The sequence below is a fragment of the Hemitrygon akajei genome, chromosome 4 (genome assembly GCF_048418815.1).
Source record: "Hemitrygon akajei chromosome 4, sHemAka1.3, whole genome shotgun sequence".
Lineage (NCBI taxonomy): Eukaryota > Metazoa > Chordata > Chondrichthyes > Myliobatiformes > Dasyatidae > Hemitrygon > Hemitrygon akajei.
The window spans coordinates 45564121-45581252 of NC_133127.1; the positions used below are offsets into that span (position 1 = coordinate 45564121).

Sequence of the window (17132 nt, forward strand, 5' to 3'; positions counted from 1 at the left end):
CGGGGGAGTAGATTTAGGACAGAGATGAGGAACTGCTGTTTCCAGAGAGTGGTGAATCTGTGGGATTCTCTGCCGAATGAAGCAGTGGAGGCTACGTCAGTAAATATATTTAAGCCAAGGTTGGATAGATTTTTGCATAGTTAGGGGAATTAAGGGTTATGGGGAAAAGGCAGGTGAGTGGAGATGAGTCCATGGCCAGATCAGCCATGATCTTACTGAATGGTGGAACAGGCTTGGCAGGCCAGATGGCCGACTCCTGCTCCTCTTTCTTATGCGTCACACAGCTTCAGAGAACAATTGAGAAGTTTTCTCCGGTCCCCTGGCGGGTGTTAATCACTTGATTAGCATCACTGAATCAGATTACAGGGCATTTTGCTATGTGCAAACTTTTTCTGCTTTACAGCTTAAAAAACTTAAATTTTCAAACACAGACTTAAGAAAAAATTAGGTTTAATAAAACTGTAACTGACAAGATTTTCCTCAGCTTGCTCCCACCACTGGTCAGGCAAGAGTTGCCTGGTCTCGCTGAGACGCCAGCCTTATTTTCTACATCACTGCTCTGAAGGGAAAACAAGAAAAGGCCTGAAAGAAAATTAAAGCATCCTTAAAATCCAATGGAGGAAAGACTCGCATTGCACAATGCTTCTCCCGGCCTCAATATAAGAACATGAGAACTAGGAACAGAAGACTCCCCTCCCCTCTCCCCCACCATCTCCTTTTGCAACTGAATGAGATCTGTTGTATATTAACCACATTCCCATAATATCCTTACGTTGCTGAATGCCCTACATATTATCCAAAAATCATGGCCTTAGTTTTATTCAGCAGCTCAGCATCCATAAAAAATTCCAAAGATTCACAGCACTCTAGGCAAATTTGTTTCCGTTACAAACAATTGTTAATTTATTCAAGAAAAAGAACATAAATTAAACAGGAATTATACAAGAAAGGACAGTTAGTACCAAAAACAAAGTTTATTGCAGTACAAGCAACACACACAAAATGCTGGTGGAACGCAGCAGGCCAGGCAGCATCTATAAGGAGAAGCACTGTCGACGTTTTGGGCCAAGACCCTTCGTCAGGACTAACTGAAAGGAAAGATAGTAAGAGATTTGAAAGTTGGGGGGGGGGAATGCGAAATGATAGGAGAAAACAAGATGGGGGTGGGGTGAAGCTAAGAGCTGGAAAGGTGATTGGCAAAAGGGATACAGAGCTGGAGAAGGGAAAGGATCATGGGACGGGAGGCCTAGGGAGAAAGGGGGAGGGGAGCACCAGAGGGAGATGGAGAACAGGCAAAGTGATGGGCAGAAAGAGGAAAAAAAGGAGGGGGGAAAACTAAATATATCAGGGATGGGGTAAGAAGGGGAGGAGGGGCATTAACGGAAGTTAGAGAAGTCAATGTTCATGCCATCAGTTTGGAGGCTACCCAGCCGGTATATAAGGTGTTGTTCCTCCAACCTGAGTGTGGCTTCATCTTGACAGTAGAGGAGGCCATGGATATCCAGATGAATATCAAGTCATCTGTCATGATGAAGGAACACTCAGGTTGGAGGAACAACACCTTACATACCGTCTGGATAGCCTCCAACCTGATGGCATGAATATTGACTTCTCTAACTTCCATTAATGCTCCTCCTCCCCTTCTTACCCCATCCCTGATATATTTAATTCCCCCCCCCTTTTTTTTCCTCTCTCTCTGCCCATCATTCTGCCTGTTCTCCATCTCCCTCTGGTGCTCCCCTCCCCCTTTCTTTCTCCCTAGGCCTCCCGTCCCATGATCCTTTCCCTTCTCCAGCTCTGTATCCCTTTGACCAATCGCCTTTCCAGCTCTTAGCTTCACCCCACCCCCTCCGGTCTTCTCCTATCATTTTGCATTTTCCCCTCCCCCTTCTACTTTCAAATCTCTTGCTATCTTTCAGTTAGTCCTGACAAAGGGTCTCGGCCCGAATCGTAGACTGTGCTTCTTCCGATAGATTCTGCCTGGCCTGCTGCGTTCCACCAGCATTTTGTTGTGTGTGTTGCTTGAATTTCCAGCATCTGCAGATTTCCTCGTTATTGCAGTACAGTGGTCATAGTTTTGCGATAGTGAGGGTTTTGTGATTAGAGTGGTGTTTGTTGGTTCAAGAACCACATAGTTGAAGGGAAGTAGCTGTTCGTGAAGCTGATAGTGTGGGACTTCCAAGTTTCTGTACCTCCTGCCTGATGGTACATGTGAGAAGCTAGAATAGGCTGGATAGTGGGGATCTTTGTTTTGATGGATGCTGTTTTTTTTTGAGGCAACAGCTCCTGTAGATACTACTGATGGTGGGAAAGAAATGTACCCTTGATGGGTTGAATCCACTTCTCTGTGGAGTCACTTGCATTCAATTTGCCTCACTGGGCCACAATGCAGCTAGTCAGGATACCTTGTGTATTTTCAGTAAGATAGTCTGACCTCAAGAAAACAGTCCCATTCCACTGTGTTAAACCATTGCAGCCCAAAGATTATTCTAACCAAGCATCGTTGCATCTTCTGTAAGGCATAGAAACCAAACTATCAGGCAGGATTTCAGGTAGATCTCACCAAGCCTTTATAAGTACAGCTAATTTTTTTTTCATTGTAATGTACCAAACTCCTTTCAATGAAAGGGTGCAAACCATTTACCCTTCTAATTCGCAGTGCAGCTTTAAGTTGTCTAATATTTTACATGGATTTGTTTAACCACGGCTTTCCACTAACCTATTTATTGTTTGTGGTTTGACATGTAATTCTCTTCATGAAACGCCACTTTTGATAAAGTCCCACATAGGAGATTAGTGGGCAAAATTAGGGCACATGGTATTGGGGGCAGAGTACTGACATGGATTGAAAATTGGCTGACTGACAGGAAACGAAGAGTAGCGATTAACGGGTCCCTTTCGGAATGGCAGGCTGTGACCAGTGGGGTACCGCAAGGTTCGGTGCTGGGACCGCAGCTGTTTACAATATGCATTAATGATTTAGATGAAGGGATTACATTAGCATTAGCAAATTTGCCGATGACACAAAGCTGGGTGGCAGTGTGAAATGTCAGGAGGATGTTATGAGAATGCAGGGTGACTTGGACAGGTTGGGTGAATGGGCAAATGTATGGCAGATGCAGTTTAATGTGGATAATTGTGAGGTTGTCCACTTTGGTGGCAAGAACGGGAAGGCAGATTACTATCTAAATGGATTCAAGTTAGGAAAAGGGGAAGTACAACGAGATCTAGGTGTTCTTGTACATCAGTCAATGAAAGCAAGCATGCAGGTACAGCAGGCAGTGAAGAAAGCTAATGGCATGCTGGCCTTTATAACAAGAGGAATTGAGTATAGGAGTAAAGAGGTCCTTCTGCAGCTGTACAGGGCCCTGGTGAGACCCCACCTGGAGTATTGTGTACAGTTTTGGTCTCCAAATTTGAGGAAGGACATTCTTGCTATTGAGGGAGTGCAGCGTAGGTACACAAGGTTAATTCCCGGAATGGCGGGACTGTCATATGTTGAAAGATTGGAGCGACTGGGCTTGTATACACTGGAATTTAGAAGGATGAGAGGGGATCTGATTGAAGCATATAAGGTTATTAAGGGATTGGACACGCTGGAGGCAGGAAGCATGTTCCCGCTGATGGGTGAGTCCAGAACTAGAAGCCACAGTTTAAGAATAAGGGGTAGGCCATTTAGAACAGAGATGCGGAAAAGCTTTTTCACCCAGAGAGTGGTGGATATGTGGAATGCTCTGCCCCAGAAGGCAGTGGAGGCCAAGTCTATGGATGCATTCAAGACAGAGTTAGATAGAGCTCTTATAGATAGCGGGGTCAAGGGATATGGGGAGAGGGCAGGAACGGGGTACTGATTGTGTATGATCAGCCATGATCACAGTGAATGGCGGTGCTGGCTAGAAGGGCCGAATGGCCTACTCCTGCAGCTACTGTCTATTGCCACCAGCTGAGAGCAGGTCTAAGTGACTCACCGCCTTAAAAATAAATAAGTAATCACCAGCATTTCAAAGAGGCAGACTAACGCCAGCACCAGCGCCTACTTCTGGTCTGATCTGGCTCCCTGCCAGCACATGCAGACCCGGAGTTACAGATTGTTCTTTTGTTTGAAGATGCCTGCGCGTCACGTAATGCCTGTACTGTGAACGTGAGCTTCAGAACGAAGGCCCTCCTACTGCTCTATAAATAGAGCGGCGTGCCTCACCCCACAGCCCATCAGGTCCCGCGAAAAAAAAAACAACCCCAGCTCGCAGTCAGCCAGTTGCCCTGTCTACAAGCTTTAATTAGTCGGCATAAGTATGTGTCTGCCGACTTGCACGCCTGTTTAATCCACTTTATTATGCTATTCACGGCCGTGGCTAAGGAAACACACCCGTCTAGCTGGGGGAACCGCGCCCAGCCCCGGCGCAGTAATAGAGCGGCTTGCTACAGCGTTTGGGATTCATAAACAAGGCGGGGTGTGGGTGGGATAAAGCTGCCTGTCACTCTGAGAGCTGGATTGTCAACCAGGCAGATGGGCCGCCTTCACATATCACAGCCCATCAGATACTCACAATGGGAGGGTCGGAGAGCTGTGGATTTGAGGAAGCACATTTTTTTTGTTGTTTTGCTTTGAACCCAAACCAGCGAAGTAGTTTTTGCACACCCTTGGTGTTTATTTACAATCTCATTCCGTCGCTAATATAGATACATTTTTTTTATTTTGCGGGGGTTATTCAGAACACAACCATGAAGATTCAGGAACCTCCGAGCCAAAGCGACGTGGCCAGAACAGCGAGGACTCCTGAACCAGCCACAGCGGAAGGCAACAGCACATTGGAGATCCCTCGTCTGGACCTGACTGGGTTGTCAGAGGACAAGGAGCTGGGAGGTAACCTTTCAAGTGTGTGGCTCTAAGCCAGAGGCAGATGCCTCCTAAACAGAGGAGTTTGCAAAATCGTTTCGTTGGCTGCTTTCTTAAAGTAGCAGCAGCTTTACTAATATTTTGTGGTATTTATTTCGCTTCTTACACTTGTTCATTTCTCCATGTTCAGTGAGTTGGTGGAAGATAGGTTTGCATACTGGTATGGCTAGAGCTTAAAATTATTAGGCTGGAAATGCAGATTGCCTGGAGTGCAGTGTTTACTGGTGCATTTTTAGAAACAATTTTTGAGTAGAAGGTGTTATTTTGATCACGAGAGAAATGGGAGCTTCTTGCCTGTAAAATTGTATTGAACTGTGAATGCATCCCCTGGAGAATTCTGAAGTGTGCTTGATGCACTGTACCCTGCTTTTCAACAATTCTCTACATAGATGCGGTGAAAATTAAGTGATTGTACCTAGCTGGGCATACGACACCCAGAAAAACCCACCCATGACAGATATAAGCACAGGTATACGGTGTTACACTTGCACAGGCTAACTTACAGCTGCGGATATCACAAGAAAAGTGCACAGCTATGCAAACAAATACAATAATGCACACAGACCGCGTAGCCACGTACAGATACACACAATATGAGCACGTACACGTAGAGGTAAACTTGCACGCATCACACTCCAACACTGCACAGACGCTGAGCGTGTAGTTAATCGCGCAAACACATGCAGTGTGAACAGACTGGTGAAACCCACGTACAGAAACACAGAAGAGCGCACAAACATGCATGTAAAATAGATAAATTGCTCCCTCCCTCTCTCCTGCTCTCCCTCTCTTCCTCTTCTCTTTCCCCCTCCCCCTTTCTCTGCCCCTCACTACTCCCCTCTTCCCCTTTCTTACTACACTCCCGTTCTGTCTCTTCCCTTTTTTCCTCCAGATACACCTTTCCATGTTTCCATCTATCCATCTACACTTTTCTCTCCCCGTCTGTTTCTCTCATTTTCAGCTCTTTCTTTCACCCCTCTCCATTTCTCCTAGACACACACCTCCTATTCTAGATCTTAGTCTGATATAAATTTACCAGTCCACTTCTATATGTGTTATCCTAACCTGTTCACTACCTTTCCTGATCCACCTGCCTTTACCACCCTCCCTTCCATGCTATCCTCTCACACACCTGCATCCCAGTGGACCCAGAAAGTGTTGGTCTATAATAAAGTAACACGCACAATTTTTTGACAGCAGGGTTCTGATGGATGTATGTGCAGGAGTGCACTGCCAGAGGTCGGGCCCAGGGTGGCTGTATGTGTTGAATCTGCATGAGGGAGTGCAGTTGCAGGCCGGGGTTTGGCAAGAAGACTGACAGTAGTCATGTGTTTTCCCAAGACGGCAGCAGCTTTTCACCCTGAGGCGGTTGTTATTGCAGAAGCTGGGCCAGCCCTCCAGATGTGGAAGAGCCCTGATGCAGAATCCGAGGAAGCGCGCCTGTCGCCGCAGGCCGGCCGATTAATCCGCCAGCTCCTGGAGGAGGACTCCGACCCCATGTTGTCTCCTCGTTTCTATGCCTACAGTCAGAGCCAGCAGTTCCTCAGTGACACGGAAGTGCCCCCTTCGCCCCCTGATTCACATTCCTTCATGAGGTGAGTGTGGTGGCAGGGAAGGATGCAGTGGGGTGTAACTCAGCCGTTGACATTTTAACTTATGTGTTTTACTTGGTCTAGAACTACCTTTAAATAGCACCAATCTCAAGATCCCAAATCAGATAGTAGCAGGTGTGATGCTGTAGGCCTGTGGTTGCTGTAGAAGTTTGTGTACAGCAAGTTTCCCCAAGTGGCCCTTTTCTGATGACCAGGTGATGCCGCTTCAAGAAGGTGACATTTCTCCACCATGCTTTCTTCTCCCTGCAGGAGGTACAGAAGTGTAAAGTCCCACACTACCAGGTTCAGGAACAGCTACGTTCCTACAACCATCAAGTTCCTTGAAGTACCTGAACAACCCTAACCCTAGCTCGGGAACAGAACGCTATGGATCCCCTCTTGCACTGTCATGAACTTGCCAACGGCTGTGTTAATGCTTTGTCTTGCAATCTTGTTTCTTCATTGTCATGCATAATTTGTTCTGTGTGATGGCTGTACCTAAGTGTCTGTGATGCTGCAGCTAGCAAGTTTTGTTTCATTGTTCCTGTATTTCAAGCCTTCCTGTGCACATGATAATAAGCTCGACTTGACTTGGTAGGACCTTAAGTTAACCCCTCTGTTTATCTTCAAAATAGTGCTGTGGGATCTTTTACACCTTTAGTATGATACCTCAACCAGTGGATGGCAGCCTTCCCTCCACACAGCTTTCATCAGACTTTGCTATGTCTCCACCCCATTAGTGAGGTCTGACCTGTGATAATTTATAATGTTTTCCCTCTTCGTTCCTGATTTCCATTGTCCATACTGTTTTGTGCCTTTGAAAACCTTTTAGGCCAATCCTAGATTGTTCAGAGATCCTCCAAATGAAGTTGAAGAGAGTCTGTTACCAAAAGGCCAGTGAATGCTTTCAGAAGAATCCACTAGAATGGCTACGATTGCAGTCATGAAGTCCTTGTGGCCAGTTCTGCCCATGTGTACAGGATATATATGTTGGTTGTCTGTCATATCTGACAATGACAGTGAAATCGGTGCAGGAGAGTTTTTAAAATACAAAAGCTGCAGCAAGGAGGCAGTTCCATTCTCTTGACCTCGGAAGTTCGGATCCCGTGGTATGAGTAGACGTCGTAAACTGGGTGTTCCTTTGTTGCAGTGGACGACCATGCTGTTCAATCTCCTCTGAGTGTTGCAGAACTGCCTTCCTGAACATTGGATCTCACTGTTAATCTCAGCTATCCAGTCCACATGACCCTATCTCACTGGCGTATAAGGCTACCCTTACCAGGTTTACCCTGCCTCTCAAAGCAGAGGTCTGGAGCCACAGGCGAGAGCTGAGTGTCCAGTGGGGCCCAAAGTTGAGTGAGCTGCCCAGAATGGACATGACAAGCCCCTTCACCAGATGTACTACCCCTCCCTGAATACCCAATACACCCCCAAAGGATGTTACCTGGGTTTCAGCACTTAAGTTACAGAGAAAGGTTGAACAAGTTAGGTCTCTATTCATTGGAGCGTAGAATTGAGGGGGGATTTGATCGAGGTATTTAAAATTTTGAGAGGGATAGATAAGAGTTGACGTGAATAGGCTGTTTCCATTGAGAGTAGGGGAGATTCAAATGAGAGGACATGATTTGAGAGTTAGGGGGCAAAAGTTTAAGGGAAACACGAGGGGGTATTTCTTTACTCAGAGAGTGATAGCTGTGTGGAATGAGCTTCCTGTAGAAGTAGTAGAGGCCAGTTCAGTTGTGTCATTTAAGGTAAAATTGGATAGGTATATGGACAGGAAAGGAGTGGAGGGTTATGGGCTGAGTGCGGGTAGGTGGGACTAGGTGAGATTAAGAGTTCGGCACGGACTAGGAGGGCCGGAATGGCCTGTTTCCGTGCTGTGATTGTTATATGGATATACATACAGTGCTTAAAAATGTCTCAACGATGAAGAGTCTTACCACTAGAATGTCTGGGAGTCCCTGCTCTTTGACACTTCAGCAGAAATCTTGTAATATTGAATTTATAGCACAGCAACAAGCCAGTCAACCCAGTCAGATAATGCCTGTTGTTACTTGTCCTGGATCTTCCCTCCTACTCAATCCTGACAAGCACATCCTTTCATCAATTCAGCTTTCTATTAAATGTGTCCCTGCTGATTGACTTGCACGTGGAATTATTCTGCATCAGACCCTGTTTCTCATTCTTGCTCTTTCTTCTGCTTTCTCCTGAATTTCCAATTGAACTTTCAAAGTCAAAGAGTTGAGTTTATTGTCGTGCACAAGGTCATGGATGTAGTGGTGCAATGAAAAACTTACTTGTGAGGTTGAGATTAGATTAGCTTTATTGCTTTATTTGTGATACTTATATAGAAACATACAGTGAAAGGCTTTGCTTGCATCGACGACCAACACAGTCTGAGATGTGCTGGGGCAGTTTGGAGTCCAATTCCGGCTCCATTCTGTAAGGAGTCTCTGTACATCCTCCCCTTGGAATGTGTGGGTTTTCCCAGGTGCTCTGCTTTTCTCCCACAGTCCAAAGATGTACCGGATAAGTTAATTGGTCATTATAAATTGTCCCGTGTGTAGATTGGGGTTAATCAGGGTAGTGGGGTTGCTTGGTTGACGTGTATCGAAGGGCCAAAAGGGCCTACTTCACATTGTATCACTAAAAGAATAAACAGATAAATGTAACATGCCAACAGTTTATTAAACCCAAATGATATGTTTCTGCAATGTGGGAGGAAACCAGAGCATTCAGAGGAAACCCACGCAGTCACAGAGAATATACAAACTCCTTACAGGCAGCAGGAATTGAATCCCAAACTTACAGCTAGTGCATTTAACCAGTGATTAGAAACATCCATTCAGGATGGATTTCTAATCACTGGTTAACATTACTAGACCCATTCTCTGATGGCTGTAACTCAGGATCCGCTGATCTGTTGCTTGTAGTTTGACTGTTTCATGAGTGGTTATTCTCAGAGGTTGTTTTAACATATTTAATTAAGTTAAAATCAGAAATGAAATCTGCATCTTTGTCAGCTATATATCTCGGTACCACTGTCAGATTTAACCCACAAACACTAGTCCTTGTTTTAATTCCCAATTTCAGAACCTTTCTCATCTGATTACTGATCCCAATAGAGACAGTGCCTTGTGCTACTTCTGAAGTTTTCCTCTTTAGCTACCCCTTCCCTGGAACCTGTCCTGTTTCGGAAAGAGCACCAGCCTCTCTGTGTCCCTTATATCATTTAATCAATCCTTCCTCACCCTGCCCAATGACTTGTTTGGAGAGAGAGCAATTGTGCTTACCCAGAGCTGCAGGGAACTGTTTCTGATCTCATATCTTGGGTAGACATTCCATCGCGGAGCTATTTTTATCAATGTTATAAACAAGCTATCTTAAGAAAATTGTTGGAAAGATGAATAGATTTCTCTTTTTAACCCTGCAAATTGTGTCAGCAGATTCAGTAGTATTGTCCCAAAGGCAATTTGAAAAATGCTTAAAAAGGAAAAGAGGAAGAAGTCCAGGATTTTTGAGATAAGGGTGACTGATTACAGCTCAATAAAAACAGAAAATGCTGGAAGCATTATATAAGAAAAGAGAAGCAAAATGAAAATTTAAGGACAGGTCTCTGACCTGAAGCATTGACCATTTTTCTCTTTCCAAAGATGCTGCCTATCTTGCTGACAATCCTCACCTTTTCTGTTTTTTATTCAATTATAAGAGCTAGCACAGACAGAACGACCTGCTTCCTGACTCATCTGTTAAATGCCATTCATAAATATGCCTTATTGAAATGTTTAGTGTATATTTATTTGGTATTTACATTTAGAACATAGAACACAGAAATCTACAGCACATTACAGGCCCTTCAGCCCACAATGTTGTGCCAACCACGTAATCTACTCTAGAAACTGCCTAGAATTTCTACACCGCATAGCCCTCTATTTTTCTAAGCTCCATGTACCTATCTTTAAGAGTCTCTTAAAAGACCCTTTTGTATCTGCCTCTACCACCTTCGCTGGCAGTGCATTCCACACACCCACCATAAGCAACCACATTCTTTAGTAGATGGCTTGTTTAAATGCACAGAGAGTCGCTGTGTAGTTGACTTTCTTGTTCTTTCATTGGCAGGCCTCGGAGCTCATCCCTTGGTTCCTATGACGATGAGAGGGAAGAACTGACCCCAGCACAGATGACCCGAAGAATCCAGAACTTGAAGAAGAAAATTAGGAGATTTGAACAGAAATTTGAGGAAGAGAGGAGATATCGTGTAAGTCCTGTCAAGAGTCTGGAGAGATTGATGGAAGCCTTGTTCTGCTCTAGAGTCGTACAGCAAAGAAACAGACCCTTGGGCCTATCGGATTGTTGCCAACTGTGCATCCTTTTTACCGGCAACATCTTCCATGACTTTATACAGTCTCAGTTACTGTTGTGATGTAGAATGTGTGCATTCGATGGAGTTTTGACACTAATATAGGATTGACGCTCCACTTGGCAAGTGTGATAAAACACTGGATTTTTAAATTCATTTACATAGTACAATTAGCATTTATTGTCCATCGATTGAAAGGAGTTAGAGCCAGCTCCATGAACCACTGGTGAAGGTGCTATTGCGTGTGGAGTCTCAGGATTTAGACTCAGAGACAATAAGAGGGCAATGTTATAGTTCCAAGTTGGCATGATATGTGACTTGGAGGTGAACTGCAAAGGGTGGTGTTCCTGTGTGTCTGCTACCCTTGTCTTCAGAGCTGGTGGAAGTTCACGGGTTTAGGAGCTGCTGTTTGTTTAGTTCTGTAAAAACTACATGCACTTCAGACACAGTGTGGAGGGATTATTACTGAATGAGGTTAATGGGGTTTACCAGATCAGGGCCTACTGTACTGTCTCAAGCCTTTGAATGAATTGTGTCATACCAGCCAGAGGAGGAAGATTCTATCATGTTCCACATTTGCCTTGTATCGAAAGATGTTGGGATCAGGAGGGCAATTGTTTAGTATTGTCATGTTTACTGAGGTACAGTGAAAAATTGTTTTGCAAACCATCCAGATATATCATTCCAAACATAAGTACATTCAGGTGGTACAAAGAGAAAAACAATTATGCAGAATATAATGTTACAGTTACCAAGCAAGTGCAGTGCAGGGAGACACATACGATCCAAAGACCATGACTTGGTGTATCAAGAGATCAAGAGTTCATGTTAAGGAGTTTTTGTCCTGTGTGGCTTAAAATAAAACACAAAATGCTGGAAATACAGAAAAATAACTATTTGTCTTCCCAAAGATACGACCTAACCTGATATTTCCAGCATTTTCTGTTTTTTATTTTAGATTTTCAGCATTTTTACTCTTTGGTTCTTTCTTGGTGCCTTGACCAAAATCCACTGGTTTGGTGTAAGTTGTTGGGCACAATGATTGGGTAGATTTTATTAAACCTGTCCTGTAGCTCTGGAAACTGCTGTAATTTGCATTCATTTGTCAAAGCCCAGGCTGATGGGCTTCTAGCAAACAATGAGACATGTTTCTTTTTCTCGTCCTGGCATTCTCCTATTCTCTAAACCAGCAATTTCTTTTTCCTTTAACACCCCAGCCTTCACACAGTGACAAAGCCACAAATCCTGAAGTGCTGAAATGGATGAATGAACTCGCCAAACTTCGCAAACAACTGAAAGGTAATGTGGCACTTAAAGCCTTTCCCCTTAATGTCTTTCTAAATCCAGCCACTTTATTTGTGCCATGTTCCTAAGGCTTGTTTGTCTTAGTTTATTGGACATTCAGGGTAGGGAGTTGGGTGTATTTTTCCTACATTGCAGGTATTGGAAATGGGTTGTAATTTCTGACACATTTGTCCATCAAAGCACATGGTACAATTTTTCCCATTTACCTCTCCTGCCACAAATATCTATCTAGCATCTCAATATTCTCTCCTCTCCCCCTCCCCCCTTACCTCATGCACCATCCTGTATTGTCGTCAGGTTGTCTCCATTAAATACTCTTTTGCAGAAACACCCAAATATTTTATACTCAGTCCATATTACCCACCGATTTCCAATCCAAAGATCCACATACTGGTGATCTGCTCCATCCTGAAATTTTCTAATATACAACTGTAGTCAAAGTCAAATTAAATTTTATTAACAGAGTACATGTATGTCAACACTTGCAACCCTGAGATTCTTTTTCCTGTGGGCATACTTAGCAAATCTATAGAGTAGTAACTATAAACAGGATCAATGAAAGATCAAGTAGAGCGTAGAAGGGAACAAACTGCAAATACAAATATAAATAAATAGCAATAAATAATGAGCATGAGTGAGATGCTGAAGATATTCTATAGGTCAGTTGTGGAGAGCGCCCTCTTCTTTGTGGTGGCGTGTTGGGGAGGAAGCATTAAGAAGAGGGACGCCTCACGTCTTAATAAGCTGGTAAGGAAGGCGGGCTCTGTCGTGGGCAAAGTACTGGAGAGTTTAACATCGGTAGCTGAGCGAAGGGCGCTGAGTAGGCTACGGTCAATTATGGAAAACTCTGAACATCCTCTACATAGCACCATCCAGAGACAGAGAAGCAGTTTCAGCGACAGGTTACTATCGATGCAATGCTCCTCTGACAGGATGAAGAGGTCAATACTCCCCAATGCCATTAGGCTTTACAATTCAACCGCCAGGACTTAAGAACTTTTTAAAAGCTATTATTAATGCTGTTTGAGATAGTGATTTAGATGCATATCATATTTTTTACTGAGTTAAGTATTGTATGTTATTAGTTTTGCTACAACAAGTGTATGGGACATTGGAAAAAAAGTTGAATTTCCCCATGGGGATGAATAAAGTATCTATCTATCTATCTATCTATCTATCTATCTGAAATAACAATATAATAAGTCATTTGTTGTGGGAACATCTCAATAGATGAGTGTAGTTATCATCTTTTATTCAAGAGCCTGATGTTTATGGGGTAATAACTGTTCTTGACTTGTTGGTGCAAGTCCTGAGGTACTTCTACCTTCTACCTGATGGCAGCAGCGAGAAAAGAGAGTGGCCTGGGTGGTGAGGATCTTTGATGAGGGATGCTGCTTTCCTGTGACAGTATTTCATGTGGATGTGCTCAATGGTTTGGAGGGCTTTACTCATGTGGTGCTGTGCCAATCTACTACCTTTTGTAGGATTTTCCATTCAAAGGCATTGGTGTTCCCATACCAGGCCATGATGCAGCCAGTCAGTACACTTTCCACCACACATCAGTAGAACCATAGACATTATCAAAGTTTTACATCACAGAAACAGGGCCAGTGGGCCTCTGTGTCTATGCCAACCGTGATGCCTGTCTACATTAATTCCACTTGCATGCCTTAATTCTATATCCCATTCTGCCTTGACAGATATCTCCTAAAGATTGTTACTGTTCATACCTCTGACAGCTCAATATATCTGCATACATATCCACATTGAGAAACCAGTCATTGTATAAATATGATCAATGCTCGTACCACTTGCGTCAAGTAACTCCCCACTGTACACTGTTCTAATTGACAGCAGTCTTTATTAATACACCTTGCACTAGCGATTTCAACACCTATCATTATTTGTCAGTATCAGTGCATGAAGATTGTGAGCTAAAGTGATTATTCAAGTATTTAAATGCTTTTGGAACATTATAGGGCATTTATGTTTATTTGAAGGTGTGTTGGATGCAGAGAGGAGGTGTCTGTTTTTTCCTTCCTATGGGAAGTCTGTTCCCCCATCCCATGGATAACAAGGACTTCTCCACTTAACCTTACAAGCATCGTCAGATTTCTGAAAAGTCCATCTCATTATTCTTTTTTGTTTACCCTATTAATTTAATTTTGTAGTTTATAGCAATTTTGTGTTTCTGCACTATCTACTGCTACAAAACAAAAAAAATCACTTTATATAAGTCAGTGATAATAAATCTGATTTCCCCTCCTCCCTTGCTCTCATCAGAAACTAAATAGAGCACAAGCCTTTTTCATTTTTCTGTTGGGCTAGTAAAAAAGGCTATGGTTGTTCTTGAAATGAAGCAGGAGAGGGGGATTTGATTGAAGTGAACAAGCACATGATTGATTTGGATAAAGAGAGTGATTTACAGGCATATGGTTCAAGAGCATGTGGGGACATGTAGAACTTTGGGGACAAAGTTTCAAGCAAGGTTAAGAGGGAAATTTTTAAGTGAAGATGAGTTGTGATCTGGAGCTTAGTTCCTGTTGGGGCTTTTGAAACAAAGCCCAGGATTAATCAGCTGGTCATCTCTCCAAAGTGTAAGCTTGCCCAAGATCCTCTGCACCATTGGTTGCTGTTCGGTTTCATTCATTTCTCTGTGTTGTGCATCTCCGGCAGACACAAAGCTGAAGGTATCCGAAGAAGACATCATCCCCCAGGTGAGGCAGCGCAGCAACACCCTGCCCAAGAGCTTTGGGTCGCAGCTAGAGAGGGGGCCAGAAAAGGAGCCCGAGAAGAAGCAGGAAGTGGCAGAGAAAGTGCAGAAGCCCTCAGTAGAGACGACACTTGACACCATCCTGAAGAAATTGCAGGAGAAGCGTGCTGAGGTGAATCGCCCTGAAGATATAAAGGTACGGTAAAGTCTACAGTGCCCTGATGCCAATAACAACTTTGTGTAGCAGACTCAACTCCCAAATCAAAGGACACAGTTCATTGTCTCCCACCAGGAGCCCAGTCCAAGGAAGGTGTCTTCCTTTAGGTATCGCATTAAGCCACACTATTGGCTAGTTGTAAAGTATTCCATGGCACTATGTCAAAGAAGAATTCTTTCCCTTTGTACAGCCCAATATTTTTCTTTCCACCAACACACAGCTTTGTATTAGTTGAGAGTAACACACAAAATGCTGAGGGAATTCATGAGGTCAGGCAGCATCTATGGAGAGAAATAAAGAATGTTTCGGGCCGAGACTCTTCATAGCAGGTGTCAAGGCAGGGGGCCATCGCTGTGGGATCCAATGTTGACCAGAATGTTTCCATGGTAGCTTTGCTGCCTGCAGGAACAATTGTCCAAGAAATCCAGCTAATCATTCCCCCTTCAAGAAAGGTATGTAAACATGTCTCCTTTCCTCTCTCCGTCTCCCATCTCAGTGCCTCGGCTGCTCTGTCCTATTCTACAGTGAGACAGTGATCTTCAATGTCATGTGAACAAGGGGGGAGGGTATTAAAATTAGGTTCCCATTGGGCAGTGAGGACCAAATGCAGACAAGGAACTGACCACCATTCAATACCACCATGTTTCTTTTCCTGTTGAAGTGTCAGCAGAACTGAAAACTGCAGCAACTGTACAATGTGGGAGCCATTTCTTTGTCGTTGCTTTGAGCATTCCTCCAATGCACTGGCTGACTAAGCTGGTCGGTATTTCAGACAGCATGTTGCTAGTGTGCATTCATCCAGGTGTCTGTCTCTCCCTGAACAGGACATGACCCGAGATGAGATAGCTAATGAGAAGGTTGCCCTCCAGAAGGGGCTTCTGTACTACGAGAGCATCCATGGGAGGCCGGTAGGTGTTTTCTTTATTTGCAATAGGGAAATGGGCCATTCAGCCCATCTGACTGTGATCCCTGCATGTACTCTAAGCATTGCTCCTCTATCCTCAACTCACCTACCCCTGTCAATATTCTTTCACCTCCAGCTTCCCCCTGCAAGTACTTTAGCTGGGCACTACAACCTCTGCTGTGGGAGTTCCTTCCATCTTCTCACCATCCTGTTAGCTTCTCCTGAATTTCTATTAGAGATTGATGCCTCCTTGTTCTGGACTCAACGAATGGATACATTTTTATCTCTGCTCTAATGATCCCATGATGACTTTTTAAAAAGAAAAGAACATTTCAATTAGAAAGATGGAGCTACAGGCTATTAACCATGTTTCCCTTTGCCTTCAGCAGCCCTCCACATTATTTTCATGACAGGGGCACCAGAGTTCTGTACAGTTTTCTTGACTTCTTATCTAATCAAGATTTTACACATAACACCTCCTTTCATGTTAGGCCTGCAGGAAGCCAGAATGGAAAGGTGGGAAGTTCAGCCCATGTTCCGTCTGCTGCAGGACACATGACCATCTGATTATGAGAGGATTGGAGTCTAGAAGTATAATCGCCTCACTCCAGTGAGGGACTTGGATAGATTGTACATACAGTCTTATACAGTTTTAGTCTCCCTACCTAAAACAGGATTTTCCTGAGGGAGTAAAGTGATGTGTCTATACTTTTTTAGGTATGGCATGTTTACCTATGATGAGATATAGGGTGGATTAACCCAGCATTCTTAAGAATTTAGCAGAATGAGAAGAGATCTCATTGAAGCTATCAAAAGAGTCATTAATAAGGTTCAACAGGCTGAATGGAGAGAGACTTTCATCCTGGCTAAAGAGCCTGGAACCAGAATTCAAAGTAAGTCACAGATGTTGAGGACAGAAAGGAGGAAGAATTTCTTCTCTCAGAGGGTAGTCGATCTTTAAATTATGTACTATGGAGACATTGAGTTAATCGAAAACCGTTTGAATAGGTTTCTATACATTAAGGGGGATCAGGGGACTGGGGAAAGTGCAGGAAAATGGCACTGAGGTACTGTAGCCATGGAGTAGACTCAGAACCAAATGGTCCCCCGTTTTTGATTTGTATGTTCTCAGTCTAACACCTGG

General features: G+C 43.8%; 1 protein-coding gene across 5 annotated transcripts in view; it reads left to right on the forward strand.

The window, feature by feature from the left end:
* fam13a (family with sequence similarity 13 member A) overlaps window positions 1-17132 on the forward strand; it is a 277630-nt gene that overhangs the window by 244726 nt on the left and 15772 nt on the right. For all 5 annotated transcript variants that reach the window (XM_073042473.1, XM_073042470.1, XM_073042472.1 and 2 more), the window contains 6 exons: window positions 4714-4864; window positions 6279-6492; window positions 10609-10747; window positions 12067-12148; window positions 14831-15063; window positions 15909-15992. In XM_073042473.1, the coding sequence (XP_072898574.1) occupies window positions 4714-4864; window positions 6279-6492; window positions 10609-10747; window positions 12067-12148; window positions 14831-15063; window positions 15909-15992 (903 nt within the window). The remainder of the gene's footprint in view (window positions 1-4713; window positions 4865-6278; window positions 6493-10608; window positions 10748-12066; window positions 12149-14830; window positions 15064-15908; window positions 15993-17132) is intronic.